Raw genomic sequence first — 26143 nt, forward strand, 5'->3', positions numbered from 1 at the left:
GACAGAAGGAGTGTCACTGCGCTTGCGTGCGGGAGCGGGATACATCCATGGGCGTGGGCCCTTGAGTTTACAAATACAGCACTGTGTCACAACAGAGCCTCTTTTTGGCCCTGCAGCACAGGGTCTTTTTATATCGAAGATAGACAAACAGACAGCCACCACACTAGAATGATACCATATATTACTATAGCTGCAGGGAATATATATAGGACATATATATATATACATATATATACATATATATATACCCCAGTGGGAGACCTGATATGACGCTGAGTTCTGCCTGAAACATTCCTGGATTTGCTGGAGGCTCCCTGGGAGCTTCCCAAGAACTCCCGAAGCTGTTCAAAAAAGATAAAAAGAAACATAATTACGGAAATGGAAGATCAGAATATTATGAATAAATGCAAAGATAAGTAATGTAGTATATTTGCACCTGCGTTGTAATCAGCAGAGGTTACTATATGACTATATCACAATACACGACTTCTACGAAGGTATTTAGTGCCAGGGACACTTCAACACCTCTTGGTTACATACAAGTCCTCAACTTTAACTACAAATTAGTCTTTAATCAAGTCTGTCGCCAATACAATGGAATACTAATCATATTAAAACACAATGCTTACCCTAAGGAAGGCATGTTTTATTTTAATACTGCAAAGCTGCCCCAACTGCAACATTAAAATTGACTATTCCATAAACACATTTCTTGCACAATTTTTTGTAACTTTAATTTGATGGTACAATAAAAACTTCCCCACTCCTGTTTTTGTTTTGTTTTTTGTCTTAAATATTGTGCTGAATGTGCTTATGATTTAACTCTTGTGGTCAGTATGAAATATTAACTACATGAAAACAGGAAAAGCTGTCACAGTTTATAGCACGTGGAGATCAGTACTCAAGCTAATTTGTGAGAGAACACACAAACCACCGTCACTGTCAACAATAGCCGGAACACAGCGAGTGATTTCCTAAGTATTTTCTCTCACTCCTCATCTGTGCTTTCAATGTCTTTCTAATTTGCCACATACTGGTTTTGTTTGCTAGTAAAAGGAATATTCAAAGAGTTGGACTCGTGCCAAAACATGAACTACAGACCGTGTGTTTGCATGTACTGTGTATCATAACACAAGAATGATGGGAAAGTCATGTGGCCCTAAACAACACAACTTACATTTCTACGTTGACCACAGTTTTACAATAATCGTGAATTTGTTTCTTCGGGGATCAAAGCTTCTTTTTCCTGGCAAACATGACATCCGGTGTTCAGCTTTCCTGCCACACGTACCTGATATACGGAAAAAATACGATTGTAGAACAACTGTCACTCATCCAACGACAAGGACTTCACAGAGGACAAAAGATTTCTATATAAGGAGACAAAAGGCAACAGAAGAATTTTGTTGTCATGATTGCACCATCTCTTGGTGTAAACTCTGGTAAGGGGATCACTTGTCTGCTGGAGGCAATTATCATTACAAAGTGCTTACAAAACATTTGCTGCTTTACAGCACATGTGTTTGCCATTTATGTATTTTTTGAGTTTAAAATATGATACCATGTGCGGAATGAGGTCGCATGAGATATAAATAAACTCACGAAGGGTTTGTAATAATAATAAAATATGAATTATAGCGTACTTATATGCCATGGTGGAATTTCAAGTGTGAAGTACACCTAAAAACTATGTTGAAAGAACCAGAGGCACCGTTTCATCTTTTCATTGAAACTGAAACAAAAATCAAAACAGAAAGTATTTCTTTAGGCCTGCTCTGTAAAACTAATTTACACCATGCCACGTGGAAATTTCTAAACCAGAATTTCTTCACTGATAAAATCAAATGGTTTTTTCTTAGTATTTACAACATTTCATACACAGAGTGCGAGGGTGTATGATTTCAATGTTTTTGGAATCTCCTCATCAGTGTTTCTGAGGTTTAGATTATCTCTTTATTACATTATGCTCATCTCAAATACAAACATATATCACCACTAAAAGATCAGTGAAATTAAGAATGTGACAAGCAAAAAGTTGTGACCTCCTTAATGAGTTATTTCTGATCCCATTTTCTGTGGACTTTTCCTCTAAGGGGCTTATGGTTCACATCTGCCACATCTTACATTCTTTGTGTTGCTTTAGGTTGTTTTGTTTTAATATGAACACACGTGGAAAAAGCGTGGTCACATAAAAAGTGCTGCATGCAGGTTGAGAGTGACATAATGTGAGGAGGTACAGACAGACTTGATGGCTCTCCCAGTATCACCTAATAGATTTGTGTGTGTGCATTCCTAAGGCAAAACGCAAAGTCAAATTACTTATACACTGTAACAGCAAGAAATCAGTTATTTTAAAAACGTCTCAGTCAATATTGTTCATACATCATAGATTATTGTTCAAGTTCATTTTCTGACTCCAGATTTATTTTTAGATAATTGTAAAATTCCATTTCTCATTTATCAAAATATCAAAATAAATTAAATGGTACGTCCAGAGTCAAATATTTGCTTTGTACAAACAAATACATTGAACATATTGTGTTCACAGTTGGGCATACTTACTATATTTAATCAGTTACTCAATGTTTGTCTCTTTCCACATCTCAGATTCATCATCCAGTGTATTTTCAAGCTAACACAGAACTTCACTGCATCAGGGAGTGCCCTGAAAAGCAGACTGTGGAAACATTCCTTAAATTTCATTTTATACAATTAGCCAGTTGGACTGAAAGGAACTAACAAAAAACTATACCTCATTGACCTTGAAGTTCAAATATTACAAAATGTATGTTTAAACCGTTTCTTTACTGATTATTTAGACCTATAACACCCCCTATAAAACACAGTCATATGAGATGAACATATTGTACCCTTACAGGGACGAGTGTAGTAATTGACTTACACAACTGATGACCATCTATTTGTTTCCATTATATACAAATAGTGTAAAAAAAGACAAACAATCTTTTATGAGCATTTAAACATTTTAAACTGAGGTGTAAAAAAGTTTTTGCTATCTCTCAGTGAAATCATAAAAACACAATACACTGGCAGCAGTGCATTTATTCTGTGAGCTCTAAAACAATCACTTCCTTCACATTTTACTTGAAAATATTTTTACTTATTATTGTACTACATGAAGCACACAGCAGAAATGCACTGGATGGGGTGGGGGGAAAAGGATGAGAGACTGTGTGTGTCAGTCAATGAGCCCCTCCCACCTTCTGTATAAAGGCTCCCTGTCTGGTGTGTAGGAACTATTAGCAGAGTGACACAGCTGCCTTACAGAACCAGTGGCAATTTCAAGAAACCTGTGGAGTACTCTTTTACAGCTGACTCTACAAGAAGAGCTTTCTCATCCAATCTGATTGTCAGAGAATACCAGGTATGTGCACTCTCTTTTAAAGATGACATGGCTGTGATTTGCTGTGTACCCAGCTGATGGCTTTATCCATGCTTTTTCGAGGTCAGGGCACAAGTGTAGACACAAGGACAGGGTATCTGTCTGGTTATATAAGCTGTTCAGCTCTTAATGTGTGCGGCTGTGAAGGAATTCCCTTCAAGGTGTAAAGCATCCAACAGAGGCAGTGCATCATATATTAGTAGCAAGTCATTTTGCTGTGTTTTGCACTTTTTAATCAGGTGGCTAAGTTGAAAAACCTTCTAGTTTTTGTTTGACTGAGCTGAGCCTATTTTGGACCCGTCATTGACAGGCTGTGTCCTTCACATTACTGGCCAGCAGCCCAAAGCATGGTTGTAGGTTTACTTAGCGGAGCAAAATCTGACCTTAACTTAACTTTTTAAATAAATGAATGATATGTGCAAATAACTTGGCTTTTGGACTCTTGTGCAAGCAAGCACAATTGTGGCACTTGAGCGAATACTGTATGAAGGAATTTTACATGCAAGAAGGAGGGTAGAAAAATTGTTAAATATTACTTTTTAGCATAAATATTTAACTATCAAATGTTTTCTCTACTCTCCACAGGAGTCAAGATGAAACTGATCTTCCAGTCTTTCCTCTATTGCTGTCTACTGGCAACAGTAGCACACTGTGTGGAACTTGAAGTTAATCCCGAGTTGAAAAAAAGGTGAGTTTCTGAGGAGTGACTCATCTAATAGTCAAAATGTTTTCACCTGATACAAGGTGTGATAGTCTATTAAGTCTGAGACAGCAGTTATCTGTCTACTGCATTATCTGCCTAAGATTAATGGAGTATTTTTTTTCTCCACTAATAGGCTGAGCATATGGCTAGGGAGCAGACGGCGACGGGATCTTGACAGTGTATCAGTGGAGAGGACGGCAGAGTCTGAGCACTTTGTCAGACCAGAAGATACCAGGGATACTTTGCTGCCACATTCCAGGTAAGATACTTAATGACACAATCCTGAAAATCTATAAACTGTCTCCAATTGATTATCATATACCTTTTTACATTTAAATGCATTATGCTTGTCATTAAAAGGGAACACAATTTTGAGAAGTGCATATTTAAGTCATTTACAACTCAGGAATGAACAGTGTGGATTAATGTCCTCTCCTTTTGTTCTCCAGCACTGACATCAATGTGCGAACCAAGAGGTCTAAATATTCAGGCAACCAGTCAAGAAGACAAGGTTGTTCGCTGGGCACCTGCACAATACACGACCTGGCACACCGGCTGCACATACTCAACAACAAGTTGAATATCGGGAGTGCCCCTATTGACAAGATCAAGCCACAGGGATACGGCCGGAGGCGTCGATCTCTCCCAGTGCACAGAGTCACACTGGGGCTAGAGCAGGGCAGGCTTAGGCCTGTGTGGAGCACAACTGACTCACAAATTCACAAGCTTGAGGCTCTCCTCAGACGGACATGAGCGGGACTTTGCAAGTGGAGTTGGGAACAAAAGCGAGGGAGTAACTCAGAGTTAGTGTCCTTACTGCTCTGTTCTTAAATTCTCAAAATGCCTCAGACTCCAGCCAAGTATTCTCCAGCACATTTGTTCCAGGCATGAGGACTGAGTCAGAGGAAGACTGGCTGTGGCTGAGTTTCTCTAGAGACTGATCTTTGCAGCTCAGCGATGTAGAGCTTGCAAACAACTGCAGCTGGCTTACAGACACTGGATGGCACAGTGTGGAGCAAACTACCGGTGCTGCTCTCTGCTTGGCAGAGGGAAAGGAAGAGTGCAAATACCTGGCAAAGGGGACACATCCTCTGGCTTAAAGAGGGAACTCTCCTCTAACATTCTGGGACTTTATACATGTATTCCTCATGGTCAGGACTTTGATAAGGGCTATCCTCCAAGGATTTTACCATAAGGTTCCATCAGACTGTCAGTACTTGTTTGCACTTTTCCATTTGGACTTAAAGTCAAATGAATCATCAGGAAAAGACATCTTCATAACAATGCCAAACATGATGTGACATAGTATAGTATGAGGCTACAGAGCTGTGACGCTCTCAGTTTATATCAAGTTTTGGACACTGTATAAGGGAAAATGCCTTAGATTCTGTGAGATTTGTGCCAATCCACAATGGATTGAAATATACTTGAAAATGTTGTTTGTACAAAAACATGTGCAATCTATATTTGTTTTTATTACAGTTATGTGTATATATGAATTCCTTTATTTAAATATTATATAGAGGTTACATTAAAGTACTTATGCAGATAGAACTATTTTTGTACAGGAAGAAAAAATATATATGGGCATTGTAGCTATTTGTCATTATTCTTTTGCAAACTGTGGTAATAGGATATCTGTTTTATAAGTATATTATATATTTGTAAATGTGTTCTATTTTATTTGTGTCGAAGCAATAACATTGTCATTCAATAAACATTTTGCATACAAAATCTAGACTTCGTTTAGACCTCCTTTCTTCGTGGCTCTAGTAAATTGAAAGTGGCGTTCCATTGTCTGCGGCACACTGAGCAGCAAGACACAAAGCACCTGGTCTCTGTTAAGTGATTTCAGGTTCTCATTAGAGTCTCCCCTCCTCAAACTACATTCCCCTAGTTATGACTCCCTCCACCTCCCACCCCCCAAAAATGGGCAGACAAGGTGCCAGGCGCATTCCGGCTAGGTTCAGCTCATATTTGGCTCATCACACACAACAGAGCAGCCCTAAAGCCATCAGGCTTTCGCTCCATCTGTATTCAATGGGAGCTGGTTAGGGCACCAGAGATCTGATGCAGGGGGTTCCGGTCTAACATTCCTGCGAGAGTATCACAAAAAAAAGAGAGAAAAAACCTACTTCAACAAAGCCCTCACATTTAAGCACACCCAGGACTAAACAGCACTAAAATACTGCTGATCTACTCACTTCACACATTAACACCCCTTCTTTCCACACCACCTGAAACATATGGAGCAGAGTTTACAATGAAATGTAAACTTTTTTCACACATAAATACGACAATAGATAAAAACAGGTAACTAAACGGTATAAAGTCAAACTAACCAGATTAAAGTAATCTAGTAATTGTTTGACACTGTTAATTAGTTGATAAAAAAAAGAAAAGAAAGATATGCCTGTAACAGAACAAAATTATGTATGACTTTAGGCCATTGTAAAGCTCACAACACTTTGTATCTATTTAAAGATCCTTAGTAACACTACTTGTAATTTGAGCTATTGACTGGAGGCTGTTTCTGCTTTGGTTTTAATTCACCAGAAATGCCAATTACAGCTGTTCAAACTGCTGTAATGATTGTGAGCAGGTTATACAGAAACAAAGTGAAGGTCAGAACTGTAATTATGTGTTCTCTATTGCCATCTAGAGAGCTTGGATGGGTAAAACAACACAATGTTGCAGTTTTGTTCTTGGTATAACCAATTCATGTAAATTTGACAGCCGGATTTATGTGTTGTTGTTTTTTTTTTATATATAAAAGCACAAACAATGATAAGTGAGAAATATTCATTGAATTAGTTTGCTGGGTTACAAATTTAAGTTCTGCTTGTCAGCTCAGCTTTCTATCAAGTGCTTTAAAATAATTATATAACATTTGCTCATAATTAATGAATACTTATTAAAACTTATCTTCATCTTAAAATACACAGTAAGCAAATACTGCTTCACGCTCATTCTATATCGTGAGTAGGAACAGTTTCATAGAGAAAAGAGAGTATAACCCAAATTCAATCCACATCAAATATAGCAGATACCAAATGTCAATAAAATGAGACCTGCTCCACAAATGACTAAATGGCATGAGGTCACTAACAAATCTAAAACAAAAACAAATATGCCATCTAGTGGCTGATTAAATTGCATGTGTTCATACAATTTCAATGGAATTCAAGTTTCTATAAAAAAAATAAAAACACAAAAAACACAAAAAACCCAGGTAACAAAACGATGGTAAAAAAAAAACACAGTGGAGAGGAGAGGAGAGGAGAGGAGAAGAGAGGAGAGGAGAAATGGATACTGGCGCAGGAGTAAGAGTCAGGCCTCTAAAGCCAACTCTAAAATACCCTGATAACCTGAGCTGAGAGGATTAGCCTCATAATCTCAAACACTGTCAGGCTAAATCAGGGACTGTGGGCCCCCAGCTTCTTAATGCCACAGCAGTAAATCTGGGTCCTTTTCTGATGCAGTTGTGCAGTATACCATGATGTACTGCAAGGCTGCCTATTCTGCTCTGAAAGGGTATCAGAGAAAATAGTGTGAAGACGCTACTGACAGTCTGGAATTTTAGTTCCTCTGCAAAGTACACATAATGCATGAAATAACAGAGACACTTACTCTTGCCTTGATCGTGACCATCGTGGAGGTAAATCTGGGTGAATGCACTGCAATTGTGCTGTGTTGAGGACCTATAAGTACAGATATAAAAGTGAGAGCAGGGTTTTAGGCTTCAAAACATTAGTCTTGTTAGTGAAAACTGTTGTATTATTTGCACATTCATTGTTTATCTAATCAATGCAACCTATACATTGCTCTAATTACTTTCTAGTCTGCTCATGCTACAGCTGAGCAAAGTGTCCTGCAAAGGAACAAAACCACCACAAGAGGACATGGTTAGCCTCCAAGAAAGAAGAGAGAAAGCAGGAAAAACATGAATGATTTACATGGTAACCCACATTGAACATAATTACCACAGCCTTCTTTAGTAGCTGGAAAAGCAACAAAGTGACCATGATGGTGGACTTCAGTATTTGATTTCAGCTGTTGTCCTTGTGCCACACTGTGGTCATGAAAGAGTTAAAGATGGAGTGATGTGAGCTAAAGGGCTGTGGATGATATTTCAAATACTCTCTCCACAAGAAGACGACAGCATGACGTAGATGTTTCTCTTAGGGAACTTGTGCACAGTCTGTATACACTTCAGAGACAGCGGAGTCTAAAGAGGTGAGTGGACTTATTTGACATAATAATGTAGGACCAGTGATAACTACTGATCACCGACAATGGGAGGAAAACATCACTTTAAGTATCTTTCTGTCTTCAAATATCCAATCAAATGTCTCTACCTTTCTTGTTATTTATAGTTCTGATGTGCCGTGACTTTGAAACTGTGTAACCTTATGTGTATCAATATTTAAACCTATCCATCGTTACAATATCAAAAATTACACATCTAGACCTACTGTATCAGACATGCATTTAAAAATATATCTGCAAGGGAGGTTGGTTTGCATTCATGGGTGAGTGCACTTCCTTTGCTTTTTGTCTTTACTCTTCTCTAGGCCCTGGATATTAAGAAAGATGAGAAGAGGAGACACGCCTCTTTTAAAGCAGCAGTCAAGTCCTTGCTTGGGAAAGAGTGAGCTTCTTTCTTTACCTCTCTCATCACTATCACTCTGTAATGTGGTAAATGGCTTTCTCTTGTGTTGTTGACCTTTTTCTCTGATATGACTTTGACAAAGAGCCGACCAGGGGGCTCAGCCAATAACAGCACGGGGGTGTCTGAGAGAAGACAGAAAAGACAAGATAAAAGCAGCAGAATATAGCAAGACTTTCCGATAGGGCTTTGAGTGGTCCAGTAATGGCCTCATGACGCCTCTTATGGGATTTACAAAGGGAGTGGGAAATAATGAATGATGATCCTTATTCTCTAAAGTAACCATGGAGATGATATATGGTCAGCTCAAAATTTCCACATGACAGAGCATTTAAGCAGACCCACAAGCACAAGGGTGCTTAAACCCACATTAGCTCAACCTAGAATGAGCACCATTAAGATACTCCTGACATTAGTACCTAATATTGCTCTGTGCAGACCTACACCATAGCACTGTTTCCTAAACCAGATAATCTAAAGGCTCCTGTAATGTTGAATGAAATATTTTTATATAGTGTTACTGTAGTGCAGTGTTGGAGAGCTCCCAATATAGGCTGAGAAACATTCATGCTATTAGGGATTGACTGATCACACTACAGTATGGGGTGGAAAATTAGCAAGGGCATTCATATTTATTGTCATCTTCATATTGCAAATATTGAGTCAGCATAATGATTAAAGGATCTGTTTCCTAAATGTGAAAACTGCAAAAGTCGAGAGGAAGTAAACAGCAATTTGTGCTTATAGCTACATCTATTTTAAAAGATTAAAATATGGCTTCACTGGGAAATTTAAGCGTGCAGAGATGGAGCATGTACTTTTGACTTACTGCCATACTGCGGCTATCTATCTTAAAATAAGCTGATATAAAACATTGCCTGGTTGGTAAAGTTTAGCAAAACCTTAAAAAAAAACTTAATTCAGTCATAGTCAAAGAATTTGTTGATTCTGGGAGAATCAGGAGGAAATCATGTATTATTATACATACATTATTATAATGTCCATCCATCTTCCACCAAATATTTGGATCATGGTGGGAGTAAGCTAAGCAAGGCCATTATTATATTCATTTATTAACCGCTGGTTAAACAGCACCCGAATCCCACAGTATGAACATCATTTTACTGACTGAGTTTTATACTTTGTTACAGTGCAGTGACAGCAAGTGATTGAAAAATATAATACATGTTTTTACAATAATGCAATGCATATCGCAAAATGTTTAAAATCACAACAGCATTGTATCATGACTTAAGTGCTGTGATAACATCGTATCGTGTGGCCTAATTTTCAGATTGTGCACAGACAAAAAAAAAAACAGGTCAGAAACCAGATAAAATACTAATGAAGGAGAGAACAGTAAGAATGACAATAAACAGGCAAACACTTGCATTATTCTTAAACTGCTTAAGAAAATAACACAGCAGCGCGTGAATTAGTGACTAAAAAGGGCAACTGTGACAACTAGCTGATGGGATGCCTCTTTGCCACAGAAGTAGTGTTTTTTCTTCTCTCCCCCTCTGTGTGCACAGTGTACTGTATGTAGGTGAGTGACGGAGCGCTATGTGTTTGTGCCTGAGTCTCTGAGAGAGAAAAGTAGAACAGCAAGCTGCATCTACTCTGACCGAGGCCCTTCTCTTTGTCGACAGCCAGTTTTGACATATTCTCAGGATTAGTACCTCTGTCAACATGATGCCGTTAGCTCCTTAAAATAGAGAGATGGGCAGTCAGGAAAACAAAACTAGTTGTGTACCACCATAGAGTCACAGATTGCCGACAGAATCTTCTGAGATACCACTAAATCTGTGGAGTGCTTCTCTGAGTCCAATTTAAGAAGACAACACCCTCAGACATGGCTATGAGCATCACTGAAGGTAAGCACAACAAGCCAATTGGTTGTTAAGTCAACTTATAGTACAGTATAGGCTATTCTCACTGCATATCTGCTATAATTCAAGGCACATGATCAATAGAAAGAAGTTGACCAGTAGCAAACTTACACCCAAAAAGAGTCTAGATTCTGTTTTCAATCCCATTTTTCACGAGTTCAAGTAAAAGATCCAGGACTTATTGTATGCACACAAAAGTTCATATCTAAAATTTTGTTTAAAAATGTATTTAAATCTATGTTAATAATCACTTCACCTTTGCCAAAATAATCCATCCACCTAACAGGTGTCACATCCAGATGCTGTCACAATAAAAGGCCACTCTGCAAAGTGCAGTTTTATCTTGATTTTTTTTTTTCTTTTTCAATATTAGGCACAATTTCCCACAGCTAAAGATATTACTTTTTTTCTTAAGGGAAAAGGGGCAGAAAGCCAGTGTGTATCTGGTGTAACCACCATTTGCCTCATGGATTGCGACACATCGCCTTCGCAAAGAGGTGTTCAGATTGTTGACTTTGGCCTGCTGAGTGCTGGTCCACTCCTCATCGGCTGTGAAGTTGTTGGATACTGCCAGGAATTCAAACACACTGCCGTTATAAACGCCAATCCCAAGTATCCCAAACACACAGGCCATGCAATAACTAAGATGTTGTCAGCCTTCAGGAATTTTGCACAGACCCTTGGGCAACATCGGGCCATGTAATTATGCTGCAAAATTGTCATGATTTTTGACTTTTCAGCCCCCACCAGAGGTCCTCAGCCCCAGTCACTCTCAGAGCCGTCTCTAGCTTGTCACGCCCACCTCACCTGCTTTCAGTTCCCAATCTGCCTCACCTGCAACGGCTCTGACCAATCTGTCAGGTTAGGCTGCATTATCCCCATTCCCCAAGCATTTAGGTTGTTAGAGCGCCATCCTATCCTCTCCTGTTTGAAGACTTCTTTTCCTTATGCCTGGTCCTCTGGATTTTATGTTCCTTGAGTCTTGTATTGCCATAGTTTGTAAGTAAAGCTTGTTTTTGAATTAGTACCTGCCTCTGAGTGTGATGCATCTATGTTGTTAATCTTGCCACATGTAACACCAAATGAGGCAATGGTGGTGAATAAATTGCACGACAATGGGCCTCAGGACCTTGTCATGATATCTCTGAGTTGCATTATAAGGTGTTGACCTTACTATGACCTTACCTATGTTTTGATTTGGCATCATTTAAATACAATTTTATTTAATTGGGAAAAAAAAAAAACAGCTAAAATGTGAGGCTTCACCTGGGTGCAAGAGTATTTGGACATCATGCTCATAGTTTTTGAAAAAAGTCTTCATCCCAGCCATGTTTACAGCCACGTGAAACTGTCTTTGTTGCCATGGTTACCGCCAAATACTGCTACAAGCTAAGAGAAAACAAAATTAAAGTTAGCCGACCTCAGAAGAGAAGACTTCTACTAAATACAGTCTCTGCTAAAAAAAAAAAAAAAAAATTAAGATTTTATATAGACTAATAAACCCGAACGGCTGTCAGAGCTCCTGAAATAAACTTATCAGGGGCAGAAGTTTGGCAGGATGAAACATGTTCGGCGGAAAACCAGAGCTACGACTCCAGGTCAGCAGCTAGCGACGACAAGTATCATTTTAGCATCACGTTTTATTTTATTATACATTATTATAATATATGTTAATGCTGTGGTTAACTTAGCCAACGCTGTTTGGTTTAAAACTACGACTATCTAACTTCATTCACAACGAAAAGCTGCAGTTGACGTTTACATGCAGTCTGAGTTAACCGCTAGAAGTGAGTGCTGCGATCCGATCCGGTCTGGTCTGATCCTGGTCTGATCCGGTCTGGTCTGATGGTCTGGTCTGGTCCAGTCTGGTCTGGTCCAGTCTGGTTTGGTCCGGTCTGATCCGGTCCAGTCTGGTTTGGTCCAGTCTGGTTTGGTCCGGTCTGGTTCGGTCCGGTCTGGTCCAACTCATGGCGTTAGTCCGTTTTATTTAAAGGATTTTTTTTTTCTGTATGTGTGCGTGTGCGCGCACACTGGTGAAAAAGCAAAATAAGAAATAAAAGTACTGGCTCTATTGAAATGATTTAGGTAAGAGGATGGAGGCCATCAACTCCCAATCGATACAGCGTCATGCTCTCTTCCCACAGTGTGCACATGGGCCCATAAAGCTCCACATCGGTGGTGCACACAGCTGTCGTCGGGTTAGTGTTGTGTGTCCGGAATGATAAGCTTCCTGGAAGCAGCCTGGCAGAGCGGAACACGGACTTAGATTACACCGTGCAACGTGGCCTCTCTCTGTTGTTGCTTCAGCACTGAAGTGATCAAAATGTACCCTGTATCACTAAGAATATCAACAAGACCCGGTCGGTTCATCCAGGTCACCTCCTTCCACGAGCAGCTATCTGCCTGACAGAGCTGCTGTACTGTATGGGTCTGTGAGCCTTATGAATGACTGTAAACAGGGTAGTGTACCGTTGTTAAAACAGGAGGAGGAGACTGCCACTATAATATAATGTCAAGAATAATTCAGGAAGTCAGGCATTCATATGAAAGGGTCCCAAATCTGGATTGCTCAAATATATATATATATATATATATATTTTTAATGTCATTAAACCAGTGCCCAATTCAAAATGCTTCCAGCTTTAAATATAGTGGTGATTGCATGAATGTTCCACAGGCCTGGCTAGTGCTTATATTTCAGCATCTCTATACAGCCATTTGATGATAATAATAGACTTTACAGCTGGAGCACATTTTAAAACAAGTTTTTGCTTAAAATGAGAAAGATATAAAATAAGAGGTCAACTAAATGAAACTCAACTGACCATACCAAACTCACTCAACAGAACACAATGGGGATCATTGCTGATCAGACTATTTGGAAACAAAAGAGGTATCACTGTCACTACACCACAGGACAGTTCCTCAAAACGTTAGGTAAACACCGTGTTGACTTCACAACGTGTCACTACATTCACGTGCTACAATAGGGGATGAATGTGCTGTAAAAACGGCTAAATAGATTATTATTATTATGGTGAATAATGTCATGTCATTTGTTTTACTGTTAAGGTCTTGAGCCCAAAATAAACTAGACTAGGACAAATGAAGTACAAATATAAAACAAAGAAAGGAAGTAAGTATGAATGTCAGAGGGCCATCGACTTTTAAATCAGTGGCTGCGGCCATCACAATAAGCATTATTACGTGACTACATCACATTCACAACCTTAAAATCTTGTGTCTTGGCCTATTTGTGGCACTGACATTTTTTTTTTTTTTTTTTTTTTTAAGGAGAAACAACTTTATAAAAAAACAGTGACATACTCCCCCTCTTTATTGTCGTTTGTGCCTACATAATCAGTTCTTGGATGCCCTGCACCCAAATCTGTACACAAGTCAATTCTCTTGTTTACCAAACAGTACAAACTGGTTGGAGCAAGTGAAGTTTGTATGAGGAGGGCAGGTTCTCTGTGTTGTCTATGATTACACGTTACCGTTATCTTTCACTTCACCGTAGCCTCTGCCTTCTTCCAGACATGCCTCGTCAATTCCCAAAGGTAACTCTGAGTGAGGCGGAGGAGGAGACGCAGCTGCTAGTAGAGAAAGTATATGCATCAGCGTTAAAAGAAGAAGACAACAAGGATGCCTCCTCAATGTTCACCTTGCCTGAGGACTGCCCAATTGGCCTCAAGCAAGCCCAGGAACATGAGCTCCTTAAGGAGCTGGCAGAGCAACAGTCAGTGGAGAGTGCCAAGAGGTAGGCTCTGCCCTTGCTCTGGAACAGAACCACACATCAGTCGTATCATGTCACAAAGGATCCTAATGCCAATAAAGAAATAATTATGTCAAGACTTTGGGTAAACTTACCGCAGCCTCAATGATCTTTGCACTAACTGCCAATCGTGTTGCTAATGTTTCAGGAAGAAAAGCTTCAAGATGATTCGTTCCCAGTCGATGTCCCTGCAGATCCCGGTCAATGCAGACTGGACACGCTCAGTGTCAGTGACACCGTTCCTGTCTCCCAGCTCCACCTGCTCATCGGTGCCAGAAAACTGCCCTGATTACCAGAGGGTTACTATTAGTGGTGATTATTGTGCTGGAGTAAGTACTACGGCCGGAAGCATTAACTTGAGGGCATCAAAGTAAGAGAAATTAATGCTTTCACAGCTGTATGTTATCTATTTAATAACTTTCCATCCAAATATTGTCATGTTCAAAGCATGTTAAAGAACATGGAATATTTGTACAATTATCAAATGGCTTAGATGAGACAGAATTTATGTGTAATGTGTATTCCCCTCTCAGATCACAGTGGAAGACTACGAACAAGCAGCCAAAAGTCTGTTTAAAGCGCTAATTATTCGAGAGAAATACTCAAAGCTAGCTTATCACCGATTCTGTAGAACCACAAGCAAGTTCCTCCGCAGTGCTGAGAACATGAGATGGCAGGAGGAAGACGAGGTTCAGCCAGGTATGAAGTGTATATGTATTATGGTGTTTGAAAAGATGTTTTATTGTGATTTATATGACAATAACAACACAATGTCGTGGCTGCCAGACCAGTGCCCATGTCCAGTCGATGGGGAGGATCCCTACAGCATGGACAACATCCCAGAGAACCTGAACTATGAACTGAGGATGAAGGATGGTATAGTGAATGTGTATGATGATGCAGAGGCTCTCAGAAAACAACAACCCCTTGACCTTCCTTACCCAGACTTGGAGACCTTCGCCATAGACCTCAGTCACGTGCTGGCAATGATTACAGATGGACCCACGTAAGTTGCCAAAATAAAAAGACTTCGCAGCAATTCTGGTTGAAAAACCGGTTGTTACCACCTATGCAGGTGCTGATTACAATAGTCAGAGTTACTCAGCATATAAACTGAGTTCCACTCTAATTTTCAGGAAGACCTACTGTCACAGAAGACTAAATTTCTTGAGTTCAAAGTTCCACCTCCATGAGATGCTCAATGAGATGGCTGAGCTAAAGGAACTGAAAAGTGTCCCTCACAGAGATTTCTACAATGTTAGGAAGGTTAGTGTTGTAGCGTGTAATCCAGTAGTAACAGTCAGTCAGTAACAGCTCCACAATTGTGAGGCTTAACATAAAATCATTGGATGAGAGACACTTGGAAGCATTTTCAATTAAAATAAGTGTGTGTGTGTGTGTGTGTGTGTGTGTGTGTGTGTGTGTGTGTGTGTGTGTGTGTGTGTGTGTCCATCACCAGGCCAGAGTGAGATCTAAAAGAAATCCCAGCAAAGACTGACATTTTCACCAAAAATGTGTGCTTGTTTAAACAATAAATTTGAGTAGGCTGAACATACGGTTTCTATTCACCCAGGTGGACACACATATTCATGCAGCTGCATGCATGTCTCAGAAACACCTGCTGACCTTCATCCAGAAAACATATAAGTCTGATGCGGATCGTGTCGTTGTGGAAAAGGCTGGAGAAAAGCTGACCCTCCAGCAGGTTTTCTGTAACCTCAGCATGGACCCCTATGACCTTACTGTGGACTCTCTGGATGTCCATGCTGTAAGAAAAGAAGAAAATACCACCATGTTTTAGTTATTAAATTTTCTGAGATTTTGTTTGTCAATTCTTTTTCATTTGATCAGAATGTAACAAGCAGGTTAAGTGCATAAATTCATGCCGTAGCGTTTCTGATACTTACAATTCCTCCACTATCGCTGCCTCTAATTTGTATCACTTTAGCTCACTGTTATGACAAGTACTTTTTCATGACTGATAGTTCTGTGTTCACAATCATATGTTGTAATTTACCATATTTAAAGGGGAGACAAACATTCCACCGGTTTGACCAGTTCAATTCCAAGTATAACCCGGTCGGAGCCAGTGAGCTTCGGGACATCTTTCTGAAAGGGGACAACCTCATTAATGGAGAGTACTTTGCTTGCATCATAAAGGTACCGTGTCATACATTTTAAGTCAGGACCGAGACAGTTTGGCACACTCTCCCTCACCTCCCTCTCACCTTTTAATAGGAAGTGGCCCATGACCTGGAGGAGAGTAAGTATCAGCATGCAGAGCCACGGCTGTCCATCTACGGACGCTCTCCTGATGAGTGGGACAGTCTGTCGAAGTGGTTTATACAACACAAAGTACACTCTCCAAACATGAGGTGGATCATTCAAGTGCCCAGGATATAGTGAGTGTCACATCTGTAAAAAAAACAAAAAACTAACAAAAAGCTTCTCATTTTAGAAGCTTTAAGCTTTAGAAGCAAAATTTTGTGAACTATAAAATATATTATTTTATGTTTCAGTGATATTTTTAAGTCAAAGAAGCTGATACCGAATTTTGCCAAGATGCTGGAGAACATTTTCCTCCCTCTTTTTGAGGCCACTGTTAACCCACAGGAGCACAAAGAACTTCACGTTTTCCTCAAATATGTAAGATGCATTGTATTTTTGTAGGAGCAAAGTTAAAAATCATGTCGTTGAATTGATAACACTTTATATTTACCAATATTTAGCATTTATCTGCAGTATATAAACACTTGGTCGTTGTAAGTAGAAACAAGTGTTTCTGTCAAAATTACAAATAACAATTTACCCTCAAAACCTGCTGGACTTCATAAAGCAATCCCAACAGAAAAATGACAGATTTCCTTTCTTTGTGCATGCAGGTGTCAGGCTTTGACAGCGTGGACGACGAGTCCAAACACAGTGATCACATGTTCTCCTTCAGGAGCCCAAAGCCAGAGCAGTGGACTGGAGATGACAACCCCCCCTACAGCTACTACATCTTCCACATGTATGCAAACATCATGGTCCTCAACAACCTCAGAAAGTAAGTGTCACATTTCAGACAGAGATTCAAAAGCACCACAAGCAGCCTGAAATGCACTGAGACTGACAAAGTGACGCAAACAAGACAAAGCGAGCAGGTAAAATCAGGCTGATTATGATCGAAAGCTCTGGTGAGCATACAAAGACAATATTGTGGAGGTATGAGTGATAGACAGCTAGTATCTGAGCAGGAGGGGCCTGATGAGCTGAGTGATAACGGGAGGTGGGAGGGAGGGGGGATGAGGAGGTGGCAAAGGGTCGGCTGTTAACTGGTGCGAAACATGGTAGGAGTGGCTGCATCTGCAATGACAGGACAGTCAGAAAACAAGGCAACAGACAAATGGTAAACGAATAGGAGCTAAGGCCTTCTTCCAACTTAAAGAAACGCTTCCTAAAGGAGGAAGAGTTTCTCCGAGAGATTGATGGAGGCCATCTTTTGACTTGATTATAGGACCTGACCTGGTCTTGTGTGTCCAGAACTGAGTGGACAGTTTACCGTGTAGATCTCTCAGGGGAAAAAGTGATGAATTAATCACAGGACAGTAACATGCTTGCAAGTACTGAACACTCATAGCTGATGAATTCAATACTCACCATGTAGTACTGATAACTACTCTGAGTATGCTGAATACAGTGATGAACAGACTAAAACGCTGTTCTGTGATTTGCTCCTACATTGACTGACTTGTTATTATGTCTCTACGTGTCCTCTGTAGAGAGCAAGGACTGAGTACCTTCCAGTTCCGTCCTCATTGCGGAGAAGCTGGATCAATCACTCATCTGGTTTCTGCCTTTCTCAGCGTTGACAACATCTCACATGGACTCAACTTGAAGAAGGTGTGTTGGATTGGTTGACGGGGTCATTTCAGACCTACTGTTACAGTACGACATTCAGAAGCCGTCTGCAGAATCCATACGGATAGAGAGGGATCCCTGAGAGAGTAGAGAGGAGATAACATGTGGTCTCACACCCAGTCAGAGATCAATGATATGACAAGGTTTGCATTCATCCTCTGCTACTCTTTATCCTTGTTTCGACTGGTTTTAGGCCAAAAAGCAACATAATCAACAACAAAACAAAATTTATTCTGACTGTTTTCAAGTCTTTGCTGGTTTGAGACAGGTTTTTTTTTTTTTTTTTTTTTTTAGCTTCATCCTTCACAGTGTCTTTCCGAGTGTCAGTTTGCGCTGAGGTTCATTACACAACACCTGATAACACGAGAGGGAATCTGAAGTATTGAATATCTGGTGGATGAACAGTGTGTTCCAAAAGAAACTGCCAGAAAGGACAAGGACATGGACTCGCTGATATTGATCTACAACCTAAACTGTACAGATATATTATTTTCCTCTTTGTTAATTGAAGCAGCAAAACTCTCCTCATCCAGCTGACCCTCGGACTCATAATCAAACTGTCTTTTACTGTATCTAAGTGTCAACATTGTGGACATACACCTACACGCTGTAATATAATAAGGCAATATCCAGTCGTGGTCATTACAACTAACCTGGGACTGCATTTAATGTTTTTAATTACACAATGTCTCATTTATGACCTGCAGACAAAACACAGATCACCACTACAGAACGGAAGCTAGCATGTACAGTATATAGCATGTTAACAGATGAAATGCTCCTATGCAAGGAGACATGATAACTCTTCAATCAGGAGAAAGAATTTGACATCTATATCAGTAGCTGAGCTTCCTTCCGGTTCTTTGTACTGTACATGTTTATCTGACAGCCAGAGTTTTATTATTTTTTCATACTTCCCTCAGAGCCCTGTGCTGCAGTACCTGTACTACCTGGCCCAGGTGCCAATTGCAATGTCGCCACTCAGCAACAACAGCCTCTTCCTGGAATACTCCAAAAATCCACTCCGAGAGTTCCTGCACAAAGGTCTGTGTGTGTCCCTGTCCACAGACGACCCCATGCAGTTCCACTACACCAAGGTACAAATATGAAACACAGCGTTTCTATGGTTCAGGGTGTCAGGATCATTCTTTAATTCAGTGTTATACTGTGGGTTAGATGGATTTAGTTCTCCAGTGTAAATGATTTGTATTCATTGTTTGTGTGTCCTGATTCTAGGAACCACTGATGGAGGAGTACGCCATCGCAGCTCAGCTCTGGAAGCTCAGCACCTGTGATGTGTGTGAAATAGCCAGAAACAGTGTGCTACAGAGTGGATTGTCCCACGAGGTACCATGACATGCCCCTATTTAAAAATGTTCTGTCAAACCAAGCATCGACAAATCTCCATTGAATTGAATCATCATTGCTTCCACCTGTCTTCCAACAATTTGTTTAATTATTCTTTTCAAGGAAAAGAAGCACTTCATAGGAGCGAACTATCTGAAAGATGGACCCGAAGGGAACGATATCCGTCGGACCAACGTCGCCCAGATCCGCATGGCCTACAGACACGAGACTCTGTGCAATGAACTTAGCTTCATAGTAGATGCAGTGAAGTCCGAAGCTATGAATTCTCAGAGCGAATAAAAAGGACCTCGCATGAGACAGAAAGCAAGCATGCTGCCCTCCAAGATATCATTTACTGTCATTTTGAAAAGTGCCACTTAGTGACTATGATGATTGAGTAAAAAATACAATATGTTAACAGTTAAAGAGCAATACTGAGTTTGGTCAAATGAGGACTGAATGACTGATGGCACTTTGGTCTTTAAAGGTTTAGACTAAAGCTGCGGAGGGCCAGACGTGTGAAATAAATTCACACGCTTGTCATTTAACAAACCCCCATGTATAAGCAATCGTACATTACACTCCATGTTGTGATGGGGGTATGTCACAGCAGCTGTTTGAACCTGTATACACCACATACACAAGAGCACTTGTTATTGAGAGTTCTGCACAGATGCCTGGGATAACAGAGATGAGTAGAGTCTGAGACATTTCTTGTGTCTCTTATTTAGGAGGCTGCAGTGATTTTTTTTTTTTTTTGGGGGGGGGATATTGGTATTTGAAAGACATGAGAGATACCCAAGTTTGAACTGATACAGACTTTGAAGCGGTTGAAATTGTACTCAAAAAGTTACTGTTACAAGCATGTTTATGATCTGAAACACTGTTCTGATAATAAAAGTCAAAAGGATTGTAATGCAAACATTGCCCTCCAGTGGATAAAATGCACCATTTAATAACATTAGATGACTTGCAACAATAAACTTTACAACTATTCTGTTACATTACTTTCATAATGTAACAGAGCTTTTGAGCGTCTTCAAAAATATCTCATCAGTAAAATGTTTAATGTGCACTGTCACCCTCTTCTATCCTCTCATCTTCCTGAACAGCTTTCTTGGTTTCCTGAATAGTCTTCACAACTGTCCACTCTTCTGTCTGGATGTACTCGTCCTCCTGCTTCAGGCAGCGCTTTCTCCTTTTTCACAGAGAGAAATAAAATCACAGTAAGCGCCAAGAGAAACAAGAAAAATGATGTAATGTAGTACCTGCAATTTAACATGAAGGAAATAGTCTTTGCTTTAGCAGTCAACCTACAGCCCACAGTCAGATTCTTTGCTACTGTGTGTGTATCTCCACCCACTCCTAACGTCTATAAAGTTTAATTTAACCAACAACAAATCTGTTTTTCTGACCTCAGCATTACATTTTGTATCTTTATATTGAAGGCCACTCACAGTTTCAGGTATGCGAGGATGATTGTTGCGGTTAGGAGAAGAGCGCAGGTGCAGGTGATGAGTACAGTTTTTCCTGAGACAATAAAACACAAGAGGGAAAATACATTAGTCACATCAAACAACAAACCAAGAAGTTATGATAAAATAGGTCTTTGCTTGCATGTTGTTTCTGCTTTTACTGGTTGTGCTCTATTTCCTGCACAGTACGAACTAACACGACAAGGAGTCTCGTACTGTACCTCCGGCGGAGCCTTCTGCACTGCCGACAAAGCGGGCTGGCCCTGCCTCAGTTACTACGGTTTCATCAGTGGAGGAGGAAGACTCTGTTGTCTGAGAAGGAGGCGGAGGATGCCCTGTGGAGTACCCGCTGCTCAGAGGGCTATCATTTGCTGTATCCTCCAATTGTGTCGCTGCATCTGTGCATGTACAGGAAGGCCATGAGCGATTAGATAATTGTTATACATTATAAAGTGTAAGTCATTTCTTTGTTGCTGCCTCCCATTTGATTATGATGTGTATGGGAAAATACTAAAAACTCCTGTCCAGAAAACAAAAACATTATTGAGGAGGTTTAAACAAACCTTAAATGTTCTCCGCTGGTGCATTTTTACTTTAAAATTTTCCAAGAAATTTTAGTTTTTTTTTTAACAAGAAAAGGTGTGATATTCCCCCAAAAATACAGCTAAATCCAAATCCAAGTTTACATGGGGAGAATTCGCTCACATTAATCTGAGTTAATAAAATCTGATTTCCAGATTAAGCCCAAAATATTATTTTTTTATCTTATTTTATAAGAATAAATAGATAATATTTTTATCTTTTTGGTGTGTGGGTTCTGTTTTGGCTTGGTATTGTTTAACATCTTACAATACGGTTATTGATTTTGTGTTTTTGATTCAGTTTTTTATGTTTTTTTTTAATTTGTTTTAATTCTGCCTGATGTTGTCCAGCACTTTGGTCACCGTATGTTGTGTGTAAATGTATTATATAAATAAACAGATTTTTTTTGTTTTGTTTAAAGAATGAAAATCAAGGCCTGAAGATCAGCATGCTTGATTTCTCTGTCTCTTAATGTGAAGTTTAAAGCAACAGAGTAGAATGCAGATGACAAGCGTCATACCTGATTCACTGATGCAAAACACATCAAACTTTTGTCTTACAGAGGCTCGCCATGTCACCAAGCCCGTCTGGTTTTGGCCACAGTTAGAAAGTGCCTGGATGCGGGGAATGACCGCAAAATGTTCATCAATCCATCCAAACCTAAACCAAAACAAAAAGTGACATCAGATACTTTTCATTGGATCCCACTGAAGTGTGATAATGCATCTTTTTTTCTCTGGTCTTACCTGCATGTTTCTAAACCTCTAGTGAGAGCTACCTCTACTTGTGCTTTTGAAGCAATGTGCACTCCAAGAAACGAGCAGAGGCTTCGAGCTTCAGAGGCATTGAAGGCATACTGAGGCTGGTTGAGGTCATTTAAGTAGCTGACTTGGAATACTCCAGCAACACTTTCATTTACTGCCGGGAAAACTGGAAACAGCATGTGAAACAATTTCAGATTTAGTACAGTAAACTGGACTTTACCATGTTGGTAAAGATAAAACAACTCCTGCGCCTGTACAGTAGACATATATACATTTACAAATCATCTGGAGTTACTTACCTTTGATGCGGCTGAGGTTGATATTTTGATCAGAGAAGACTGAAGTAATAGACAACAGTGATGTGATCCAAAGCCAGATGATATTCATGACTGGTCAGAGTACTGGTGGATGAATGCCGAGGATGACCAGTGCTGCAGGGTTTATTTGTCTGTCAGCCAGATGACACGGTTAAATAGAGGTGATTCTGTTCACTGGGATGTGTGGACTATGTCAGTGCCAGAAAGTGCAGGAAGAGGAAGTAGGAAGTACTGTGCACAGGTCACATCAAGAGCCATCATATGTTCTGGGAGCACGGCCCAGGAGACGAAGAGATATAACACGCCAACAAAGACAAAGAAATTCAATAAAAGGTAAAATGCAGAGGACACATGTTCCAGGAATGTTCCTTGACTTTAACAAGTAATGAGCAAGACATTTATTGGATGTAAAGATACAGAGGGTAATTTAATAAAAGGCTTACAGTAATAATGATGTTGTACATTTGAATAAAGGGATTTTCACTGTTCCTGACAACCTGTCCTGATGACTTCCTCCCTCAGGGCATTACTCAGTCATGAGTGTGCTTATCATCTCTGCTGTCCTCTGATGAGCCCTTGGCAAACAACGACATCCCACTTCCACAAAAACATCTCTCCACATGCCCTGACGACAGGAAATGACGCAGGCACCTTTGCTGATGAGGACGCAGCAGTGTTTTTTATCAGATGCAAGGTGTCAATGAGGTGAGGGCATAATAAATGACAATGTGGAGCTATGGAAAAGGATATTATTCTCTTCTTATATGTATATTTGACTTCTCGTTAGGGGTGGGGTTTGTGTGTCTGTGGGGTCATATAAAGATATCATGGAGTTTAATTACATTAACATCAAATGTTTTCCTGAGATTTTGATGTGTTGAGACATGAGAGGAGGTTTTTGGTGGGAATTTTTTTTTTTTTCACAGCAGACATTTCGACTAAAGATAAGCCTCGTACCATAATAACATTAACAGTGGCTCTGTTCCCTCAAGTGTCTCAGTAAAACATGACAAAACGAGAGTGAGACAGCACTCTGAAACAGAGGCAGCTGAATAGAGTTCAGACATATTTTGTGTTTTGTTATTTACGCCTGTGTTTTTCCTACAGTGACATGTCAATAGGTCTTTGATGTGGATCTGATTAATTAATTCAGAGAAATATTTCAGCATTTTGGAGTTTGAATTTTCTTTCTTGCAAAGAGTGAGATGAGTCTCCTGACCGTTTGTACACTAAATATGAGGCGACAGCTGGAAGACAGTAAAGGAGCAGTGTGTGGGATTTAGGGGGATTTATTGGCAGAAACTGACTATAATATCCCTGATTATGTTTTCATTAGTGTATAATCACCTGAAACTAAGAATCTTTACCCATAGACTGTATACAAAGGTGGATGTAGCTTCCTGGTCTGAAAAATGTGCCCAATGTGGAAGTGCCATAAACTTCAGTACCACCGAGGGCCACTAGAGGTTGGCTCCAAAAAACCTCCGGCTCCATTGACGTCCATTTCTCTTTACTTATTAAATACACTGTCAATAAAGTTATTTTGGTGTTGTTAGCTAAAGTCACTCCTTCTTATTCGTTTTCTAGCGGTCTATCTGAAAATAATCCTGTCATTACTCAGATATTAGGCCTCAAAAAGCCTCGTATTTGGGGGTGTGTCTGCTTAATTGACAGACCTGTAGTGCAGTTAGGTTTCAGTGGGCGGGATCGGGTTTCCAATCAGATCAAGTCAGATCCACCGCTCACTCCTAGCGCCTTTGTCCCTATGAAATGACTACAGAATATTTTCAGGCACCTTTTATTTAAAGGTGACGTGGCTGAGCATAAAATCCACAAAGAACAAATAACACAGGCAGGCACACATGTGCAAAGAAGATAAAGATAAGCCTCATGGTATCTAAACAGTGCTCTCATACAAGAGGAAAATCTGTCAGTGCTCTGAACACTCAATCCATGACACAAACGAGAACCATCAGCTGCAAGATATTGCACTCAAGGAACTACTTTGGAATGTGCTTATAGTTTAGTCTTTAAATATCGTTTATATAGAAATTAAACAACAAATAAAAACAACCTTTAAATATGAATACAAAATCTCATGGGCTTCACTATCTATTGGATCTGAGAGATTATACTTTAACATTAGAGTGTAGATAAATATACACTTTTTCTACTGTGGCGTTTAATGAAAGTGCCATGTTCTTCATCCAAAGTACCAGAACCAGAATGTATCATTACATATGCATCTAATTTAATTAAATATATATTTCATCACACTATATAATTGGTCCCTATAAAGAAATCTAATTTCTCGCTGCAGAAAACAAACTTTCCATTCTAAAGAAAATTATAACTTAAGGCTGTTCACCATGAAAAAGCCTCCCAAACCGTCATTGACCCTCGAGCGTCAGGGTCATGTGATTCAAGTGAGTCCGAGTGTGAGGATATGGTAAACTGACAGAGACGTGGTGACTCTGGTCTCTCTGGTATTCTGTTGTGGGGCTCTTTGTTTGTGCTGCTACACTCAGTCCAAAGATCTCCATCGCGTCTCACCACAAAGTTCCTGTCTCTCTTTACGTGTCCTCACGCCGGTTGTAGTAGTCACTGAAGAAAGTGAAAATACTGATGACCACACACATCGCCACAAACAGTGTGAGGGAGATCAAGAGAAGCCGTCGACTCATGGAAATCTTGGGACAAATCCGACCAAGAAGAGCCAGGAATTCCTCCATCCTCCTGTGAAGATAGTAACTTCATACAGTACACAGTACACATTGGACAGTTGCATTGCAGCACTTTTATACATTGTGGTATGCAGAAGATTGATTGGTTTATGTTATTCCTGTCAAAATCTAACGGAGCGATTCTTGCAATCTAGTTCAAAGCAGTTAACTGGAGCTGCTCTGCTCTGCTTCATGCGACATGCCTCAAACTCCATAATCGTCTAACATACCCTCCCAGTGTATTTAAACTGACAACATTTCCCATCTCTTCCGAGACGGAAGAGTCGTCCCTATTGACGACTGTGCTGCTCTTCACCACCACCGCAGCACCCACCTGCAGGCACCCTAATATCTCCATGTAGTAACATCTGCAGAGAGTGATGAGGCTGGAGCATCGAGGCCAAACTATGTAATGATCATTTCTAATGTGAGTGAACGTGGAGAAACTGTCATTTCCATTCAAATAAAAAGATATCCGAGTTTCTTTAAATAATGTATATTTATATATCTCAATATATACTGTGGCAGCAAACTAATAAAACAAAAAAGTCAAGGCAGATCCATGTGAAGACTGATTTTTTTTTTACTTAAACTGT

The 26143-nt window shown here is 39.9% G+C and overlaps 4 protein-coding genes across 8 annotated transcripts in view; 2 read left to right on the forward strand and 2 right to left on the reverse strand.

The window, feature by feature from the left end:
• Positions 1 to 3281: 3281 nt before the first annotated feature.
• adma (adrenomedullin a) lies at positions 3282 to 5844 on the forward strand. Its single transcript, XM_069693363.1, has 4 exons — positions 3282 to 3385; positions 3989 to 4091; positions 4240 to 4365; positions 4556 to 5844. The coding sequence occupies exons 2-4, from the start codon at positions 3997 to 3999 to the stop codon at positions 4857 to 4859; spliced, it is 525 nt and encodes a 174-aa protein (XP_069549464.1). The 5' UTR covers positions 3282 to 3385; positions 3989 to 3996; the 3' UTR covers positions 4860 to 5844.
• A 2430-nt stretch (positions 5845 to 8274) lies between these two features.
• ampd3a (adenosine monophosphate deaminase 3a) lies at positions 8275 to 20629 on the forward strand. Its single transcript, XM_069693435.1, has 16 exons — positions 8275 to 8342; positions 8681 to 8757; positions 14202 to 14424; positions 14588 to 14768; positions 14973 to 15138; positions 15226 to 15445; positions 15576 to 15705; positions 16013 to 16207; positions 16468 to 16599; positions 16678 to 16841; positions 16959 to 17085; positions 17322 to 17485; positions 18201 to 18321; positions 19263 to 19436; positions 19576 to 19686; positions 19810 to 20629. Exons 2-16 carry the CDS (start codon positions 8700 to 8702, stop codon positions 19984 to 19986), a joined length of 2343 nt encoding a protein of 780 aa, XP_069549536.1. The 5' UTR covers positions 8275 to 8342; positions 8681 to 8699; the 3' UTR covers positions 19987 to 20629.
• Positions 20630 to 20751: 122 nt separating this feature from the next.
• lyve1a (lymphatic vessel endothelial hyaluronic receptor 1a) lies at positions 20752 to 23004 on the reverse strand. 2 transcript variants are annotated; one of them, XM_069693438.1, is made up of 6 exons: positions 22807 to 23004; positions 22490 to 22673; positions 22264 to 22403; positions 21383 to 21559; positions 21144 to 21216; positions 20752 to 20884 (listed from the first exon to the last, which is right to left on the reverse strand). In XM_069693438.1, the coding sequence occupies exons 1-6, from the start codon at positions 22892 to 22894 to the stop codon at positions 20752 to 20754; spliced, it is 795 nt and encodes a 264-aa protein (XP_069549539.1). In that variant the 5' UTR covers positions 22895 to 23004. The 2 variants fall into 2 exon arrangements, with proteins under 2 accessions (XP_069549539.1, XP_069549538.1); XM_069693437.1 differs by having other exon boundaries at positions 22490 to 22873.
• Positions 23005 to 23193: 189 nt separating this feature from the next.
• Positions 23194 to 26143, reverse strand: part of LOC138618013 (inositol 1,4,5-triphosphate receptor associated 2-like) — a 32979-nt gene continuing 30029 nt past the window's right edge. For all 4 annotated transcript variants that reach the window (XM_069693432.1, XM_069693433.1, XM_069693430.1 and 1 more), the window contains one exon: positions 23194 to 25560. In XM_069693432.1, the coding sequence (XP_069549533.1) occupies positions 25398 to 25560 (163 nt within the window). In that variant the 3' untranslated portion in view covers positions 23194 to 25397. The remainder of the gene's footprint in view (positions 25561 to 26143) is intronic.

The sequence above is a fragment of the Brachyistius frenatus genome, unplaced genomic scaffold, assembly GCF_029030835.1.
Source record: "Brachyistius frenatus isolate BFR_SWC_R1_liver_20210118 unplaced genomic scaffold, ASM2903083v1 Contig_15, whole genome shotgun sequence".
NCBI lineage: Eukaryota > Metazoa > Chordata > Actinopteri > Embiotocidae > Brachyistius > Brachyistius frenatus.

Excerpts from the sequence above, each read along its gene's own strand:
- ampd3a (XM_069693435.1), top strand. The coding sequence starts at position 8,700 with ATGAGAAGAGGAGACACGCCTCTTTTAAAGCAGCAGTCAAGTCCTTGC. Across the intron at positions 16,208-16,467 it reads ACTCTCTGGATGTCCATGCT|GGGAGACAAACATTCCACCG; the intron begins GTAAGAAAAGAA and ends CCATATTTAAAG. Across the intron at positions 16,600-16,677 it reads ACTTTGCTTGCATCATAAAG|GAAGTGGCCCATGACCTGGA; the intron begins GTACCGTGTCAT and ends ACCTTTTAATAG.
- lyve1a (XM_069693437.1), bottom strand. The coding sequence starts at position 22,773 with ATGTCTACTGTACAGGCGCAGGAGTTGTTTTATCTTTACCAACATGGT. Across the intron at positions 22,404-22,489 it reads AGAGGTTTAGAAACATGCAG|GTTTGGATGGATTGATGAAC; the intron begins GTAAGACCAGAG and ends GTTTTGGTTTAG. Across the intron at positions 21,560-22,263 it reads GTTTTGCATCAGTGAATCAG|ATGCAGCGACACAATTGGAG; the intron begins GTATGACGCTTG and ends GTACATGCACAG.
- adma (XM_069693363.1), top strand. The coding sequence starts at position 3,997 with ATGAAACTGATCTTCCAGTCTTTCCTCTATTGCTGTCTACTGGCAACA. Across the intron at positions 4,092-4,239 it reads AATCCCGAGTTGAAAAAAAG|GCTGAGCATATGGCTAGGGA; the intron begins GTGAGTTTCTGA and ends CTCCACTAATAG. Across the intron at positions 4,366-4,555 it reads ACTTTGCTGCCACATTCCAG|CACTGACATCAATGTGCGAA; the intron begins GTAAGATACTTA and ends TTTGTTCTCCAG.